Source organism: Podarcis melisellensis, assembly GCF_964234715.1.
Source record: "Podarcis melisellensis genome assembly, chromosome: 7".
In the NCBI taxonomy this organism is placed as follows: Eukaryota; Metazoa; Chordata; class Lepidosauria; order Squamata; family Lacertidae; genus Podarcis; species Podarcis melisellensis.
In genome coordinates, this window is record NC_138539.1 from 21353422 (window position 1) to 21373330 (window position 19909).

The following is a 19909-nucleotide window of genomic DNA, read 5'->3' on the forward strand; positions in this document are numbered from 1 at the left end:
AAGGAACTGGGGGAACTGAAGGGCAAAACCAACCACTCAATCAGGAGAATTTTTTATTTATTAAAGTTGTTTTAATTTATTTTTGTTATTCACCTTAAACTTGTCTGAATAGGATAAAAAATGTTTCAAAGAAAGAAATAAGCCAGATTCCTTTTGTGTTCCATGTCTGGAAAGTGAAGCTATGAAGCTGTTCAAGCTTCTTTTACTGTCCACTTTCTTAATCTTTTTCAAGACAGCTCCTCTTCAACTACCGTTAAAGATGACTGGCTTTGAAAGTATCCATAGTTAATGTTAGCCACACTTTATCAATCAAAATGTAACAAACTATGGTTGAGCAGAAGAGAAAGATTCCAAACTTCTGCTGCACAGGAGGAAGAGAGAGGAGTGTGAGAGCTCAAGGCTTGTTGAAGCTCATTTATGTTCATTTGCATCCTGATAAATAGGTTTAGCATGGTATGCAAATCTGCCCAACCTGTCTTTTGCTCATGGCTTATCTTTGAAAAGTTACTGTGCATCATGGAGCCCATGCCATCACCTTAAAGGAATGTTTTATAATGTTGTAATCAACAGTTCATAGGAATCAAAACCACAGGAACACAGCTAAAAAAGCATTGGACAAAATTATTTCGAAAATGCTCTGAAAAGATACTATTTTTAAAATATAATTTATTTTTGTTATTCACCTTGAACATGTTGCTACTAGTACCAAGAGTTGTGACTTGATATGCAACATGTGCTGCAATTTTTTGTTTCTTAAGTCAGAATATAGTGTGGTTACATCCACACCATACACTTAACACACTTATACCACTTTATTTAATTAATTCAAACGACTTTTTGACTGCCAGAACCAGAATGAAATGCCTTTAAACCTAAACCAAATATGAAAACATACCAGTTTTCATGTGTGCTGTAAAAGAAAGGCTCTTTGATCCTAAGTTCAGAATCAAACAAGGCAAAATGGTACAGTAGGAGCAAATGCTAAAAACTTTGCATTGAGACTGTGCATAAAAACAGCCTTTGTTAGTTTGAAGTAGCATTTGCTTAATAAACTGTTCAGCAAGAACTGGGTACATCTGATTATGTCAAAAGAGGAATTTTTTGCGTAAAATATTTGCAAGGGAGTCGATTTTATACAAATGATTGCTGACCCAAGGATTGTTTAATACTGATTACCTTTATTACAAAAGTATTCCACTTCTTCACAGCTCAGATTCCCAGGCTCAAATTCTGCAGAAAAGCTTCCCTCCAGAGGAAAGTCTTCTTTGGAGATAATGTCATTTCCCTCCGATAGACACTCTTCTTCTTCATCCTCAACAGCATCCTCAAGGGGGCCTTTAAAGAAACCAACAACATTGTACCAACATAATGTACAAGTAGTCACATAATAAAAGTGTAAAGTTGGACATCTGTACCTAAGGTTTCATAGAAGTAGATGATCACAGAAGTAGATGGTCTTCCATAGGTGGCTCTTCTTATTTAGCTTGGTCTTTAAAGTGTTCCTTACAGTGCACGCCTACTCAGCAGCAAGTCCAATTGACTTCAATGGGTCTCACTCCTAAGTACCTTTATAGGCATGCAACTTAAACCAACCTTATTTTATCTAAGCTATATCAAATACAAACAACTGAAGTAAAATACAGTGGATGCTCAGGTTGCAAATGTGATCCGTGCGGGATGCAAGTTTCCAACCCGCGCCTGCACGTCTGTGCACGTGCAGGTTGCGATTTGGTCTTCTGTGCATGCGCAAAGCACAATTTAGTGCTTCTGCGCATGCGCAACTGCCCAAACCTGGAAGTAACCTGTTCCGGTACTTCCAGGTTTCGGCAGTCCACAACCCGAAAAAACGCAACCTGAAGCGGACACAACATGAGGTATGATTGTATGAATGGCAGTCCTCCTTTTCTGTGGTGGCCCCTCGTTTTTGGTATGCTAGCCTGGCACCTTCATTATATATATTTAGGGGCCAGGAGAGAACATTTCTCTTATCTCAGGCCTATGGCTAAATAAACAATCTGTGGCCTTTTAAACTGTGGGAGGGTATTGGTTTTTTTGCTATTGTTTTAAGTATTTTTGTGTTTTGCCTGTGCTCCTTAGATGAAGGGTGTTATATAAATTAAACAAACAAACAAACAAACAAACAAACAATAAATAGCAGGACCCTCACTGCCTTTCAGTGAAATAGGATTGCCCTCCAATCAGGGAATTCCATAGCTGTGGTGTCACCACTGAAAATATCCTGGGGGCCCATTTTTCATGCTACCATGTCTCCCCCAGACTGCAGAATTTGTTTCAGAAGGTACTGATGAAGGTTCTTTTTTAACTACTCGGATCCTGAGTTATTAGTGATTTGTGCAGTAGTACTGATGTCTTGAACTCACATCATACCTTAAGGCCAGAATCCAACACTTTGGGTATTTTGGACCCAAAGGCCAATACGTATACTTGGGTATGAACAATATCAATGGCGGGATGGGGGCAGGGTATATACCATCTGCTTTCATGTCAAAAATATACTTGTGAATTAACCTGTTTTATAGTATTATACTACCCCTGTATTTAATAACCAGCTACGTATTTCTAGTATCAATGGTCTTATTTTATATTTGATAAGTAGATAGGGTATTTGAAATGAGAATCTCAGAATACTTTTGAAGACAGAGCTAAAGGTAAATAATTCTGTCAATCATGACTTTAGTCTCTAAAAACAATGATAATCAGAGCCTTCAACTTATACACACAAAAACATTTCAGGAAAGCAGACAGGCAAGACTTGAAAGAAGAAATACAACACATTCCTCAAAAGGAGGTGGGGAATGATATAATGGAATACCCCTCTTGTATCTGAGCCAACGGAATCTGTCCTATTTGAAGGCTCCTTTTTCATTGTTATTTGCTACTACCTAACAAGTATATATCTGTACATTTTAATAAAAATAAACCACCAGCCTGCTTACCCACATGGCAGTATGGATAATACACATTTACCCATAACTGGTCTACCCCATCACAGTATTATGTCAATGCCCAGGCATGGAAACAAAGAAACACTGAAACTGAGCTTGCACATTATTATTTTATATTCTAGAAAGGAATATGGTATATTTTAATGAAACTAAATTTACTATATAGTGACAAGTTGTAACCTTATATAGTGCACTTAGAGTGACATTTGCCCTCTACTTTGGGGATTCCTGTCAGTTATTCTGAGATCCCATTATTAGAATCACAAGCTCTCCTAGAAATGTACACCTCTGGAAGAGCTCTTTGAAGCAGACAGGATGAGGTCAAAAAAGTGTACTTCATCTCAGTCTCCAGAGGCAAACTGATAAATCAAATTCCAAGTCCTATCAACTTTCAGGTCTACCCAAATGCCAAGTGACTAGAACAATATCTTATGCTCTATCTAAGCTTATATATACACCCATTCTGAAGTGAATGCTGGAAGCAAAGTAGTCACAAAGTAAGTAATAAAAAGAAGGGATTCCTATTATTATTATTATTATTATTATTATTATTATTATTATTATTATTATTTTGTAATGCTGACACACATTTCAAGCCCATGTTATTCAGAACAGACCTTTCCAGTGTTGAGGCTCAGCATGGGCTCGTTTTTGCCAATTGACCATGAACCCTAATCATTGCTCCCTTCCTTTCCCATGATCCTAACATAACTGCAGTGAGGGCATTTGGTAGTATCTGGGACCTAACCAGGGTTCTTACTGTCCACCATTTGAATTTAAAGAGCTAACAGAGGTTTGGTCAGGGAAACCCTGTGATACTCCCAATCACAAGCAGGGTGGAACTCCAACTTTTAAACAGGTTCAAGGTTAAAACTATTTCTTTGCTACTTATTATGAAAAAACTGAAAATCATTTTCTCAAGTCCTTTCTGAGTTTGCCTGACAGCAGTTAACAAGGATGGGGAGGATACAGAGGTGTTCCTGGACACAGCAAATCCACACAAACCTGATGTAATTGAGCTTAACAGCAAGGCAAAAGCTATTTTTTTCTGGCCAAGGAAAATGGGAGCTATTTAAAATGAACAAGTTCTTCCTGCAGCCACTCACTTTTAACATAAGTTGCATCAGGGGATCTGTAGGAAAGAAACATTTTTATTAATTTTTTCCTTATCTGAGAGAAGAATGTTGATTTTTTTCATTTATGTTCCTTGCCTGCAGGTAGCAGACCAGAGAATCATATAGTAGAATTTTTTTTCCTTTTGATTAATTTCATTCCATGTGTTATGTTATTTTTATATATAATTGATTTCAGGTTTTGCTCATAGCTGTACATCTTTTTTATATCTCTACCTTCGTTCAATCAAGAAAGTTGAAGGAAATTACCTGAATTTTGTTAAGTTTATTAAAAAAAAGAGCTCTGTGAATATTTAAATTGAGTTTTGAAATGCTAATACAAGAAAGATATTAGAGAATTTTAATGGTGGGTTCCATTTGACCCACAGACTATTGAAAAAAGGGTCAGATTTTATTCAAATTATTTCTTTACAGTAAAAAATAATATATGAGCCCTTTGATTTTATAAAAGTGGATTAACATTCATCCTTGCTCAATCTTTTGGCACTTTGGTACATGACAGAATTAACTGGGGTTGTGTATAAAGTTTTCAAAAGCCTTTAGATGTTTGAGTAGTTTAGAACTTTACTTTCAATAATATCTCTTCCACTTGTCTCTTTTGAATAATACTAAAAGATCTCAAATAAACTTCTATCTGCTGCTGTTTTCCCCCCCTAGAGCCTGTGCCAGATGAAGCTAGGTTCACTCACAGAAAGCTATTGTAATGAAAAGAAACAGTATGTAAGAATTGTTCTGAAATACAGGTATCAGGATGTGTTCTTCATTGGGTCACTTACAAATCTCTTATTCTATTTATGATTTGTAAAAATATTCATATTGGTGTACAAAAACAGACTTTGCAGGTAATATATTTGCAGGGAAAACATTTTGCGTGCTGGCTTGTTTGTTTTTCTTCCAAGAAACATGACTCAAATAGAGCAGAGCCAGACCAAGGAAAGCAAACATGGCACACTGCAGATATGTCTGGACTACAACTTCCATCATTGTTGTCCACTGGCCATGCAGGCTGGAAGTTGTAGTCCAGCAACATCTGCTGGGCACTTTGCTTCCTATCTCTGACCCAGACACAGAGAGAATATGTGGCCCTCCAGATGTTGCCGGACTACAACCTTCGTAATTATTGACTATGCTGCCTGTCCTACATACCCCCTGTTCAGAAAGGTAAACAGCCAATAGTTAATTATTTATTGACAAAAGTACACACAGCAGTTCCTAAGATGCATCAGATACACACACAAACACTCACTTCTAGCGTCTACTTAAGCTGGCATTAACTTTTCCAAGTTCATGCCTGGCGGAGCAGCTGAAGCAACATTGGAACCATGCCTCCATCCTCCAGACTTATGTACCTTCATTTGATGAAGTGCACATGCACAACCTGAGGCTTCTCCTGCACTTCCCTCTTCAAATCTCTAGTTCTAGGAGACAGAGGGACAAGGGAATGTGGGGGTTTGAATGCCCCGCCTCTTGCCTGAACAACCGTTTCCTCCGCTTCTGACATTTCCTGCGCCCCCACCTCCATTTCTGACCGCTCAGACCCTTCCCCTACCCACCCACCCCAAACTCCTGCCCCATGGGTGGCACCAAACTCCTTAAATCATGGGCCTCATGTCCTGGGCCAGCCTTTGATCCCCCCCTCCCCAACCTCTGTAAGACACTCGTCAAAGCCCCACCAGTCCCTGTTATTGCTGGAGCCTGATGAGAGATGGAGTTCAGTTTTGGTGAGAGAAATTAACTGGTGGGAGTTGTGGGGGCAGGGAAGGACATGGATGATTAAGAACCTTAAGATGAACGAGAAGGGAAGGATGAAGCAGAAAATGGATATGAAAAGAGAATACTATAATGTAAAAGAAAAGCACTACAAGAGTCATTATAAAAATGTTGTGAATAAAATGGAAGTCCCAAAGAAAAGGAGAGGTAAGATGAACTAAGCAGAAAAGGGAGAGTCAGCATTTATTTGAAAAAGTGGGAAGTCTATCTGTCTATCTATCTATCATCTATCTATCTATATCTATCTATCATCTATCTATCATCTATCTATCTATCATCTGTTTAAAAAATCGTGAAAGGAAGCTAATCCATGTTAAGCAATATTGTTTGTTAACTTTTACATATTCCCTTTGGCTATTTTAGAAACGTAAATACTAAATTTTTCAAGAGGCTTCCAATTGATACATGGTCGGGGAAAAAGTAAAAAAAAAGATCCATTTATCAACAAGCAATATACATTATAAGTACTAGTATTATGAAATAGTATTATGTAGTCATCTCCCATTCCAACCTGTTACAGGAAATAAAAATAGGATGCACATAAGAACTTTGACGCCCCTAATGATGTTGCTCAAGAGAATTTACTGACCAGCATATGTGCAACAAAGCACATTCAAGATCAAAGAAAATGAAAGCTGATTGGGGTAGGACATGGAGAGAGCTTGGCCTTCCCAAAAAGAGGTCAAATCTGATCCCCTCTGCAATACCACTTTGGAACTGATGCAGCTAAAAAAAAAAGAGGAGGGAAATACCACCCTTCTGTCTTGATGGGCAGATTAGTAAAGCACTGCCACTCCTGCCTTCCTGCTCCCCTTGCTTTCAAAGCCTTTAAACATACTCATCACACTTAGAAACAAGGTTTGTTTACAAACATGTTGCACAGCAACTTAAAATATGCTATACCAACAACAACTAGTAACATTCGGAGTAATTTCCAAGTATTTTATCCATGCATATTTTGCTCATCATACATTTGCACTGAATTTTTGACTCCACGCATACTTAAGATCATTTTATTGTTTACATGGTAATCTAACCTGAGATGAAATTTTCCTATCATAAAAGCTCCAATTAACCATGCGCTCTTTTCTTTGCTCTCAATTTGCATCAGTCACTGTGATTAACCCCTCGAAGACACAAACAAATCAGCAACCAAAACAAACCTGTCGGTTTTTATAGAAAAAAAAAATTAAGACAAGTGATTACATAGATCCAACAAAAGAGGCATATAGCTGTCTGCAATGTAAATAATTTGACTTTTAAAGTCTACTAGTCAGACAAATATAACTTAGTATTGACACTGTATAATATAATATTGCACTGGGAATGATGCTTTTTAACATGTCCATAAATGGTCTGAAGTTAGGGATAAGCTGTGAAGTGGCCAGGTTGGCTACTTACATCAAATTATTCATGGTAGAAAAAACAAAACAAAAAGAGATTACAAAGAGCTTTAAAAATGGGGTATAAATGGGTGAACAGGCAATAAAATGGCAAATGCACTGCATTATAGACATTTGGGCAAAAACAAAAACCCTAGATAAAGTCTGAACTCACAGTGACAAGTCAGGAAAGAGATCTCAAAATCATGATGGACAGATCCACTATGAAGATGTTGATCAAGTATATGGTAGTTATGAAAAAAGTATGCCAGGGATCATTAGGAAAGGGATAAAAAATAAAACTGCTAGTGTTGTTGTGCCTATCTGTGGTGCAATCATACCTGGAATACTATGTACAGTTCTGCCTGCTGCAGGTGAGAGTCAAACTAAATATTACATTAGCTAGGTAGCTGTACCCTTTAAGTGTCTTCCACATAAAGGCACTGCTCTGTAGATAACATATTGCAGTTTGACCCTAAAAAAGGATACTGTTGAGCTGGAAAAGGTGCAGAAAAGAGCAACTAAAATTATTAAGGGGCTGGAAATCAATGCTATTAACGTAAGTATGTCGTGACAGGCACTTTGCTAGTATATATTGACATATGGGGACCCATGAAAAATGTTAACAGAAGAGGGAGGGAGAAAAGGGTTGGGTCAAATATATTACACTGGTCAACAACAAATTTGTTGTCTGCGTTTTTTCAGTTGATTTAGGATGAATCTGATGCACTGAATCCAAAAATCACATTGGTTTTGCTCAATCAGGTCAAGTTTTTGAGCTATGGCCACATGTCTTTTTTTACGTTTTTGTTCACATGTACGCTTGTGTGGAGCATTTTAGAAGAAGTTGATAGGTTTAAATGCCATGTCGAATAATTGTTTTGATTGGAAATGATTATTTTAATGACAAGAAGTATTCAAGTCCGATAGTTCTGGGTGATTATGTTGAAAAGGGATCAGTTTGAAGTCATAAAACCTCCATTTTTTCTCGGAAGAGAAGGACTTGGTGTACTGTGCAGATATTGCGCAGCTTCTGCTCAAGCTTGGAGTGCCACAGTATGAACCCAAAGATTGGAGACTGTTCATTGACAGCAGCAAGAGATCACTGAAATGTGTTCTGCTACACAACGGCAACCAGTTTGCCTCTATACCCCTGGCTCACTTGAGTACACTGAAGGAGAACTATGAAACGGTGAAGTATGTGCTGGAGAAAATTGGTTATGATCAGCATAAGTGGTTTATTTGTGTTGACCTGAAGATGGTGAACTTTTTGTTGGGACAACAGTCTGGCTTCACCAAGTACCCATGTTTTCTGTGCATGTGGGATAGTAGGGACCGTGCCCAGCATTACATGAAGGACTGGCCTGTGCGGGAGGAATTGGTGCCTTGCAAAAAAAGGAACGTCATCAACGACCCTCTGGTGGACAGAGACAAAATACTCTTCCCACCGCTGCACATCAAGCTCGGCTTAATCAAGCAGTTCACCAAGGCTCTGGACAAGGATGGTGACTGCTTCACTTACTTGTGCCAGGCTTTTCCAGGATTGACCATGGAGAAGTTGAAAGCTGGCATCTTTGACGGTCCTCAGATCCATCAATTCATCAGAGATCCAGAGTTCGGAAACTCAATGAACGAAGTGGAACTGGAAGCGTAGAAGGCATTTGTTCTGGTAGTGAAGAACTTTCTTGGCAACAATAAGGCCAGAAACTATGCAGAACTTGTCAACAACATGTTGACTGCTTTCAGAAACTGGGCTGCAACATGAGTGTCAAGATGCACTACCTATTTTTACATATGGACCGGTTTCCTGAGAACCTGGGTTCAATGAGTGACGAGCAGGGGGAGAGATTCCATCAGGACATGAAAGAGATGGAGACCAGGTATCAGGGTCGCTGGGACGCAGTCATGATGGCTGACTACTGTTGGACTCTGAAGAGAGACCTTCCTGCCACTGAGCATTCCAGGAGTTCCAAGAAACGGAAGTTCAAGCCCTGAAGTTTGAAAAATGGTGAAGCAACATGCAATTTACGTGTACTTACCTTTACCAATGCCCACCATTCAGTTTACAGTAAACCTGACTTGATGGAGAGAAACGGATGCCATTTCCTGATTCAACAGTGCAAAAATACCCTAAATCAGTTGTAGAAATCTAGACAACATTCAAAAAGTAAAAAATTGTTGCCCAGTGTTATCCACACACACACACCTCACTCAATGAAGCAAGTTCTAGAGACTGAAACCACTTCAGCCACTCTATGTTCCAGATGAAGTAGGGAATAGTTTCCACTATAAGTAGCAATGCCCTTTTTATTGTACACACACAGTCATAACTATTTTGTTTACTATTTATAGGACTCAGGAGTCAAAAACATCTTTACAAATCTGTTTACTTAATCTGGTAGGCATCACAAAAATGTGTATTGGAAGTTCACCATAATGTTTTTGCTCAGTTTTGCTTTGTATCACATCAAATAACTTTCCTATCCTGCCTGTTTATATTCCTCATATATTTACAGACAACTTATTGTATTCCCTTTAATAGCTAATTTATCAAATTGCACACTTCAGTGACTATCTCATCTGTCCTCAATAGTCAATTACAGAAGCTTTTCAATCTTTTTGTTGTTCTACTCTCGAAATTTTTTCGAATTCCTTAGTGCTGATGTGCTTCCTTTATTCAGATTTATTTATTTTATTCTAGATGTATTCTTGGCAAAGAATTTCTCTCCATCCTGTATTGCAATCATTTTAACAATTGTTTATACGTACACACTTATTTTACAATTATAGTCCAAGAGTGTAAAGCAACAAACAGAACTGCTACTGGAATTCTGTGTATCTTAGCAGAGAACATGTACCAATAATTTTTTTTGTGTTGCACTGCTGCAATCCGTTCTGGTTTCCTGAAACTTAATCCACAGGTGGAGGTGCTCCACCCAGAATCATTTCAATGACTCCATTCTATCTATACTTTTCCTTTGTGTACACATATCTACTTGTATGAGGAAGCCATAGCTCAATATGCTTTGTGGTCCCAGGTTCAATCCTTGATACAGTATCCTAAGAGGATGAGGTAGTAGGTGACCCAAAATACTCCCTTCTGAGACCCTAAAGAGCCACTGTCAGTCAGAACAGATAATACTGGGAAAGATGGAGAAATAGACAGATTTTGTATGACAAGTTTTTGCAGTAAATTTATAGTGTGCCACCTATGTGCACAAGGGTTGTGTGTCTGCATTTCAGAGGATAAAATGAGCTTGACAAGTGCACAATATTTTAGTACCTCAAAGCAGTGTGCAGAATAAAAATGGAAAAGGAAACCCTATGGAAAACCATCTAGGAGGCAAATTAGCAATTGACCGAAACATTACCCATTGTAAGTGTGTAAGAACGCTAACACCATCCTGGAGAGCTGTTAAAACACTGACATTTTTTAAGACTGCTCTTAATAGGATAGAAGGGAGTTAAAATTAAAGTGTAAAATATTATAATAATATATTATAGTAGTAATAATAATGGTCAGCCATTGTTAGGAATACAGACGAAACATAAAAAATGGCTTGCAGCCCTGCTTGTCACAGGCAATATAACATGATTGTCCCATACAGTAATAGAAATTCTTTTGAAAATAATTAGATTTCCAAGATGGACATTTTTATAGAAGTGACATTGCTATTAAAAAAAATGAGCGTAAAACTCTATAGACCGCGATATTACAAAATGTCACCATGCATTATAATAACATGTGGGTACTATTGCAAGGATATATGGAAAACGGAAGGATGTTGGTTGGGGAACAGAGTTATACTACAAGAGATACAAGGGATACGAATCTGAAGACATAAGAAATGCAATAGTAATATCTGGAAGGTCTGCATACACTCCTGAAAGTCATCTTTATTGTCTTTTTTTCCTCCTTTACAAATATTCCGTTCCTACCCCTCTTATTCTTTTCTCATTAGTGGCACACAAGCCATTAAATGCAAGTTTAGTATTTTCTCTTACATAATGTATGATTTCTTTGTTAAATTAAACTGAGCATCAATATTTACAGATTATTATCAGTAAAAATAGCACATGAAATTGTAATAATGTCACTAGCATAATACTTAATTGCTGTGTAATTATTTAGGACAAGATCGTTCGAATATTTCCTTTAAAGTATCTGTGAATGTTCCCGCTTGATGTCCCAGCAAAGGAACACTCGAGAAAGGATTTATTCTCATCATCAGAATCCAGACTTTGGTGGAAAAATTAGTAAGCAGCTATTCTGTTGCCAAACCATACACTCAGATGTTCTTCCAGCTTCTGCTGGCATGCAATGTGGATTTTTAGGGTGCAATTCAAGATAGTTTTGACTTCACTGGATACTTATCCCCAACTCCCAATCCCAGTCAAAAAAACCCCCCAAAACAGCCTTCATAGATATGTTTGCTTTGCTGTTTGTGAGCCCAAAGTTTCAAAAGTCTGGATCAGGCACAAGGACAGAGCTCCTGCTCACCTTTCTCTGGCTTCTAAGAGACTCCTGGTTCCTGTATGCGCACAAATGTTTAACAAAACAAATGTGTGCCTATGGGAACATGTGTACATGTTTCCAGATACAGAAATATTACAAATTAAGAGCTAATATTCAGGGGATTTCTCATCACAAATTGGAGCCTGAGGAAAGGTCACCAATTTGGACTGACAGAAATCATATAACTGGCTGCAGTGGAAAAGGTTTTAAACAATGGCTAACTTCAGTATGCTCCATATAGCTCTTTTCATTAGATGTACACATATACCATCTGAAAGCCTCTCAAAACGGCTTTGAGTGTTCTTAGGCATCTAGTTACTTTTGCTTGCATCTTTTGAAAACAGTAAGGCAAGGAGAAGGAAGAAAATACCACTTTCTGGATGGTGACATAGAGGAGCATTGCCCCACCAACCACATTAGCTGTGGGAGACATGAGACAGAAGTAGAGGCAGGAGGAAACTGACGTAAACACCACTCAGGTTCACAGCTGCTGACTGACTGAGTATTCAGAGTGGGCTGGAGGAAGACTACAAGGATGACAGTGGATCTTTGAAGAGAGTTATTGAAACTTCCAAGGAATAACAAAAACTCTGATCCTAGTTGGAGCATTACCAAGCATGTCAAGAATCTGTTTCAATTCCAGCCAGAAAGAAGACAGGAACTTGAGAAAGGTTTAAGGATTAATGTCCATCCAAACCCTTTGAAATGCAATAAAAAAACTAAAGTGGTGCTAATATAGGTGTTAGGAAATGCACGTGTTGTTTACATTGAAAAATATATCTTTCAGAAACCAGAAAAGCGTAATACAGCCCTCATACTTTACGCCAAAAAATAGGAAACACAAATGAAAAATGATTTTCTTTTGGTCTTTCTTCATGGTGAAGTAGTACCTAGCAGAAGACTTAAAAGTAGAACTTAAACTAGTGTCTTCCTAGGCTATCCAAAAGGGAATATGGACCTTTAGTGATTTTCAAATATCAGAGCAAGTTTATATGCAGCCATGCTACCGGTGGCTTTCCATGAGCTGGAGCACAGATGAAGGAATTTATGCAAAGAGTCACCTCATCCCTGGAAAGCATTAGGTTGCTTGTTAATAACACTTTCCTTGATATTCTCTTTAATTGCACATTTGCTGGACCTTATTGGATATCCAGCAAGGCAGTGCAGGGTGCTGCTCACAGACAGGGTATTGTTTCTGGGTATGTAAGGGTGTACTTAAAGTATACAGAAAAATAGTAGTTTTGGAAAACTGTCCCTGATACCACACACAGGTGAGAAGCATAGTTCACCTTCCATGCTATACTACTCAGGTTTGGGGCTGACTGACAGCTTCTTGTGCAATCAGCCTGAAAAGCTACCAGCCTGGAAAGCTATCCCACAGTGCCGCTACTTTACTACACCAATATGCCAACACAAACCTACACTAGAAATAGTAGAGACAGTGTTATTTTTTAAGCCTGGTGATGCTACATCAATCAATATGGCTGGCTCTTCCATCCTTCTTACCTCTCCCCTCCAAAGAAAAAATGGTTTTGCATTTTCTGTGGATAGCAGCAATATGGTTTCAAAATGGATGGGGGACCGTGTGTTGAGATTCCAGCATTGCAGGGGGTTGGACTAGCTGACGTCAGAGCAATGTCCAACTCTACAATTCCATGATTCAGGGATGGGCGTGTCTGTGATAAGAACTCTGCACACTCTTGTATTTCATTATTACTTGGTTTAGAAAATACAAATTACTGTATTTGCCTTAAGGTTTTGTTGTGCAGCCAGCACATTTGGATGTGGTGTTTTGGGTTCATACAGTGCCTACCCTTCAGTGGCTCAAGCAACTGGATAATCTACAGGCATTTTGTGTTGATATTTTAGTATTGTTGTTATGGCTTATAGCCAAACAAATAAGTGCTTAGGATAAAAGACAACATTTGCAACAACCACTATATTACCATGCTCGTCTATTGCACAGAACTAATCTGGCAATGACTCAGCAACTGGAACCCTAAAGGCTTTTTCATCCACAATAGGACAGCTACACTGGCATTATCCAACACATATATTAAGAAGCAACCTTTTAGAGAGAAATTACAGCTAACGAGCAGCACAGCCATATCCCACAAGCACAGGATGTTGAAATTACACTCTTGTACGCAACTGATTTATAGTCCAAAGGGGGTAATATCAGATGTCAGTATGGCATGTACCCATTGGGAGCATGGATGGTAGATGTGAACAGTGGGATGGGGCAGTAATAAGCCAGTTTTAATCATAGTCTGTGAAGAGAGGTAGCCATGGAATGATATCCAGATGGTTTGATCTGGTTTAGACAGACCACAAGTGACATGAGTATATAAAAGGCAGACAAGGTAATCAACATTTCAACTCTGTGAACTGTGCATTCTATTACATTCTAAGCACAATCACTCCTCAACATTCTAATTAGGATTGTCCTACAAATCTACTAAATCACACCATCTGAACTATCAATGTTTTTGTTTTGACCTGAAAATGGAGCATAGTGGACTACAGTCCTGATGTATATTCAAGATTCTGGCAGTAATGCACCCAACCACCTACTCATTGAATCCTTGTCCATCCCTGGCTTATTAAAGCTAGTCAAAGTGGTGTGACTGAATGGGTTTATAGGTGTGGTAAACATATATTGGCATGGGTGGTTGCCTGCTGCCCATAAAATGGAGACCGTGTGCAAACTTTAAAAAAGCCCACCCAATACCTGATGGCATGTAACAACTAGTTGTCTAGTGACTAGTTGTCCACACCCCTTTACTGGCATCAATGGTGAAGAGGGTGATTGTGGTGCAAATGCAAGTATTCCTGGATCAGACTTATTAACTAGACCCACTACAATATAGGTTCAAATCAGGGGTTGATCACCCTGATATATGAATTTTATTGTGATACAGTGTATGTGTGACCCTGCAGGTTCTGCTTGATCTCAGTAGCTTTTGATACTATTAATGATGGTATTCTCTTGGACTGGCTCAGTGGGATGGGTACTGGAGGCACAGTATTACAGATGTTCCATTCTTACCTTCAGAGTCATGCTCAGAGAGCAGCACTGGGTGAGTGCTTCTTGCTCCCCCAACGCTTGTGCTATGGAACTGAGCAAAGTACTATCCTCTCTCAAGTGCTACTTTACATCTATAAGAAATGGTTGGCGAGGTTATTAGTTTTGCGGCAAGGTGTCATCAGTACACTGATGACACACAGGTCTATTTATCCATAGCAAGTGAATCAAAAGAGGGTGTGAAAGCTCTGGAATGGTGTCTGAATGCAGTAGTGGATTGGATGAGGGCCAGTAAACTGTGCCTGAATCCTGAGAAGACTGAGGTTATTTGGGTGGGTGATTCCTATGCCTGGGAAACTGGGAAAGTACCTGTTTTGGACAGGGTCATACCCCCCCCCCCTGAAGAAGATATACAGCTTGGAACAACTCCTAGATACATCTATCTCTCTCCGTCAAGTGTCCTCTGTGGCAAGGAGTGCTTTTGACCCGCTTGATCTAGTTTGCCAGCTACAGCTGTTCTAGGTATATTCTGACAGCTGTAGACCACAAATTGGTAACCTAAAGGCCAGATTTCATACTATATATGGGGCTGCACTTGGCCCTGGTCAGAAGCTCCAGGTGATGCAGAATGCAGTGGCTAGTCTACTGATGTGAGTACATACTGTCCAACATGTGACACCAGTTTTAAACATCTGCACTGGCTGCCCATCTATTGCCAAGCCAGGGTCAAGGTTATTGTATTAATTGACAAAGCCCACAATAACTTAGGTCCAGGGTATCCTGAAGGCTGGCAGAAGCTTTATTTCCCAGCTTGATCACTGTGATCACCTGTAGGTGCATTGCTGGTTATCCCCCAAGTTGGTGAGGCTCATATGATAGCAACAAGAAACCAACCAGCCCAGCCCTGTAGAAAGTTCTGCCAGAAGAGATTCAGCAGGTGCCTTTTTTTAACTTTTAAATGCCTGCAGAAACCTTATGCAGACAATTAAGAAAACATATCAGTAACAGTTGATTATCTCTGATGTTAAATTAAGTTTGTATATGAATATTGTTTTTGTAAATCACTCTGATATTTATGTAACATATAGGTATATAAATATTTTTATTATAATTATTGTAAAATTATTTAACATTTTAAAGAAGAAAAATCTAGATGTTAACAAAATGCTAACAGACACTGAACTTTGAAAAGATAACTAGTCCAAGTACTGTACAGTACTGCATTGCTACTGCAGTATATCCAAGTAGAGAGAGCATATGCTGTAGTTCAGCAATTCTAAGATCATCTGGCTTATCCTGATATTCAAACAGGAATGTGCCAGGGCTGTTAGAGAGGATCCCAGCCACTCAAGATACTGTAGCCACCAAAATAGAAACATTCTTCCAGGAAGACCAGCAGCTATCACCTTTTTAATCCAATATGTAGCTTGCCTATCATGGTTCAGTAATTAACAATCACTTCTAGCATTTTTGTCCTCACCTTGAATATCATCTCTGAATCATACAAATATTCTAAATGTATTTAAAGTCTTTCTTGTTAACAGGGTGCCTGTCAATGAAAGCATTATACAGTGGTAACATGATGATATATATGTCAACTACAAAGAAAATAAACTTGGTTGGTTGGTTGGTTGTTGTTTTTAACAAAGGACCATCACAAAAAACAAATGAAAGATACTGCATACAATTAGCACAAAGATGAAACACACAGAAGCAAAGTGGTTATTCCAGGTTTGATAAAAATCGATTTAGTGACAAAAAATGGATTCATTTATTTAAAAGACAGGACTTCTCAGCTTAAGAATGGTAAATGACATAATGTCATCTACCGTATTCATTACTGTGGGCTTAGTTGCTAGTCACATATTCTCATTTGCAAGTAATTACAGGTGCTAGGATCCAAGTAAAGCTATCCTGTATCTCACGAGGATCATCTATTGAGCCCATACGGATGAATGATCTTGTACTCCTCTTGTATGTTCCTCCAGTTCTACCTGAACATGAACTCTGCAATGTCTTCAGTTTTAATCTTATGAATATTTGTGACTACCAACTAAGGGTTGTTGTAAATGTCTTCACAGGGTGCACAATTGGAGAGAGGAGGGTAGCATTTTGTATTTTGGGGGCTGGTGCTGCAAATAATCCAGCTGATTCAGGTAGTCCAAGGAAAGTCGTTTACCTTAGTTGGGAAGCAGGGTGAGCAGCCTCCTATTCCTGCAGCTTGTGTGTGTGGTATACTTCTCAAACATGCAAGAGCAAAAGCTCTGCTGCCAGCCACCATTTCCCGGCTCCAGAAAGACATTTACATAGAGTACATTTCTAATGCTGTACTTGAGATGTATTATGATGATTTATGAATAAAGCATCTGACTGGGAGAAGGTATATGGTGACTGCCAGGCCAGCAGGCAGGCAGGAAGCCACGCACGCACGCACATATTCTTAAGAGTGTTTGATCTTGCCGGCTGGCAAAGTTCACAGACACACACATACACAAGGAAAGGAGGAAATAAAGCTGTTGTTAACTTGTAAAGCTACATTACTTAAGTAGACAACCTACTCCCCAGCCCCGCCCCGCCCCATTCCAACAAATTGAGCTTTAGTAGGGATGATTTCCATGGGTTTTTAGATGTTGTACATTGCAGAATCAGTTTCAAAGCCAAATCACTATCTTCTTCAGGTGATGTCATATTTCTCCCCCCTGAATCAGTTCAATTAATTTCACCTCCAAAAATGAGGGTGCTACAGGGGAGGGTCAGATTTCTCCCACCTCAATTTGTAAGAGAGGAGAAACTATTCAGTATCAATCAAACAGCATCGCAGAAGTAAAACAAAAAGCCCTTTCTCCAGTAACTTCCAACCCTTGTTTTTGGAAAGTTTTGGACACTTAGCATTCAATAAAGTTATATGCTTTGTACCCTCGGATGAGAGCAAAACAAAAATATAATTCTTTATTACGTAAGTAAACATGATTCTGCACAGTAAATGGCATGTAGTTCCAAGACCATAGGTTATAGATTCTGCTCCTAGGCTATATACAGGCTTTATTTAGCTCAGATCATTATAGTTGTAGTCTGGGGTGCACCTTGGTAATATGGTGTCGTTTGTGAGGCCAAAATTTGATGCCCCCACACCTAGCCCTCGTGTGCAGGGGAACTGCTCTTACTGCCCTAAATCTGCCTCTGTTATAGCAGCCTGCTGGTTGTTCCAGAAGTGCATGGACATTGGAGTAGCACTCTAGAGTTATCAAAACAAACAGGCTATTATACATTGTTTCTCTGATCTTCTCACAATAATTCCCTAACAGTGTAAATAAGAACGTAAATGTACAACTATTTTCACTGCCTTAATTTGCATCTTCTCCCTTTTGCTTATTTTCTATTTCCTTCTCTTTAGCTGAATGTGATCCACTGCTTTTTAATTTTACAAAGAATAATGGTATGCTTTGCAAATTAATTGTGTTGGGTATTGCACACCCACACCCACACCCACACACCCTGCAGAATTTCAATAACTAACACATGGAAATAAATTTACATACAAAAATATATCAACACATCCCAAACATCTTTGAAACACTGATATTCTTAGTGTTTTTAACCAGTAACAGTTGACTGTACCCCACCATCTACACACAACGTAGGGCACTTAAGATGAAGGATAGATTTTACTTCCTTGCCAGAAATATGGAACACTTGGCTCAGTTTAGGCAGTAATATCACAAATTATCCACAGTGAGCACAGATCACTAACCCGACCCTTCTTTCAGATTTTTATTAGAAGCAGAGTAATTGATCCTGACAGAAGAAGGAAGGAATTCTCACAACCATTAAAAAAAAATCCTACCAACAATAGGGATGCATTTTATTTTTAATAGATTATGTAACCTTTCAGCATGGCAGACTAACTTTTACAACAATACTAAATATAAAGGTTTAATATCACTTAACTATAACAAATGGATTTGCAATACTTAATCATTCAGGTATATATACTAAAAGACAAACGTTCCATTAAACCATCTTCCTTTTTACCCACCACCCACCTCCCGTCTTCATATTTGGAATATAGCACGCTTAATGTCCTTGAATGTCTAGGAAATGTGTGTTAAATGTGGGGTTTGCAATGCAAGTGGCATTAATTAATTTTTAATTATGCCTTAAAGTACTATTGATTGTATTTTCAACAACAGGCAGTAATATTTAAGTTTAGATTCATGCTGAAATATAAAACTCATTTTTCTAATATTCAGGCAAACAGGAAGGACATGAGAACATTGTTTTTAATTGAAGGATTAAAAAGATTTACATATTTAAAAAGCAGATGTTTAAAGAACTCACGTCAATTTTAACATTTATACACCTTTTATCAAGTTGCACTGTTAAGTTTTTCCACTTCCCAAAATAGATGTGATCCATATTATTTAAATATATGTGTACATTTGTGTGTGTGCAGCAATGTGTTATAGTTACATTTTCCAAAATGTATTTGTAGTTGCTTTAAAAATAGGGCGGGCTTTCTAGGCAACACCCTTGACCCTACTCCCCAATCAAAAACTGTCCCTAAACTTTACACAGCCTCCACCATCCTGGCTTCTACAGTGACAGTAAAACATAATGGTAGCACAGATTTTTGCTCAACTTCCGGTTCTATCTAGCTCAGGGGCAATTTTCTTACCAGTAGTATGCTAAGCTATACAGTTCAAGGAAAGAGGTTAAGTAGCACAGACTCAGATTGCACTTACAAACATTTATAATAAACTGCACTATCTAAAAGGGATCAAGTATGTAGACTGCCTTCTTTGGGCTCTTCTATCTCTTAGGAAGATCACAATGAGCATTAATGTTATATTCACAATAATATAGAAAACAGTACACAACAGGTTAAAAGTAAATGAGCTCTGAGTACACAGCATACATTTAAAACACACAACCCCAAAGAATCCTGGGAACTGTAATTTATCTCTCACAGAGCTACAATTCCCAGCACCCTAGAGTTTATGCATACGCAGCAACATCATACCTTTGTCTTAATTGCAACCAAGTAAAGAAGACATCAGGGCAGAAATTTACTCCATCCTGTTCTGCATTCTTGCCAGGTGGCTTATCAAAAAACAAAA

The 19909-nt window shown here is 38.5% G+C and overlaps 1 protein-coding gene across 10 annotated transcripts in view; it reads right to left on the minus strand.

Moving 5' to 3' along the window:
* The window catches only part of ZFPM2 (zinc finger protein, FOG family member 2), a 462794-nt gene that overhangs the window by 263055 nt on the left and 179830 nt on the right, over positions 1 to 19909 (minus strand). For 7 of the 10 annotated variants that reach the window (XM_081918678.1, XM_081918676.1, XM_081918672.1 and 4 more), the window contains one exon: positions 1177 to 1335. The exons of the other annotated variants lie outside the window; for them this stretch is intronic. Coding sequence is in view for 1 of the 7 variants with exons in the window: in XM_081918672.1 (XP_081774798.1) it covers positions 1177 to 1335 (159 nt within the window). In the remaining 6 variants the exon portion in view is untranslated. The remainder of the gene's footprint in view (positions 1 to 1176; positions 1336 to 19909) is intronic. 10 annotated transcript variants of the gene reach the window in all.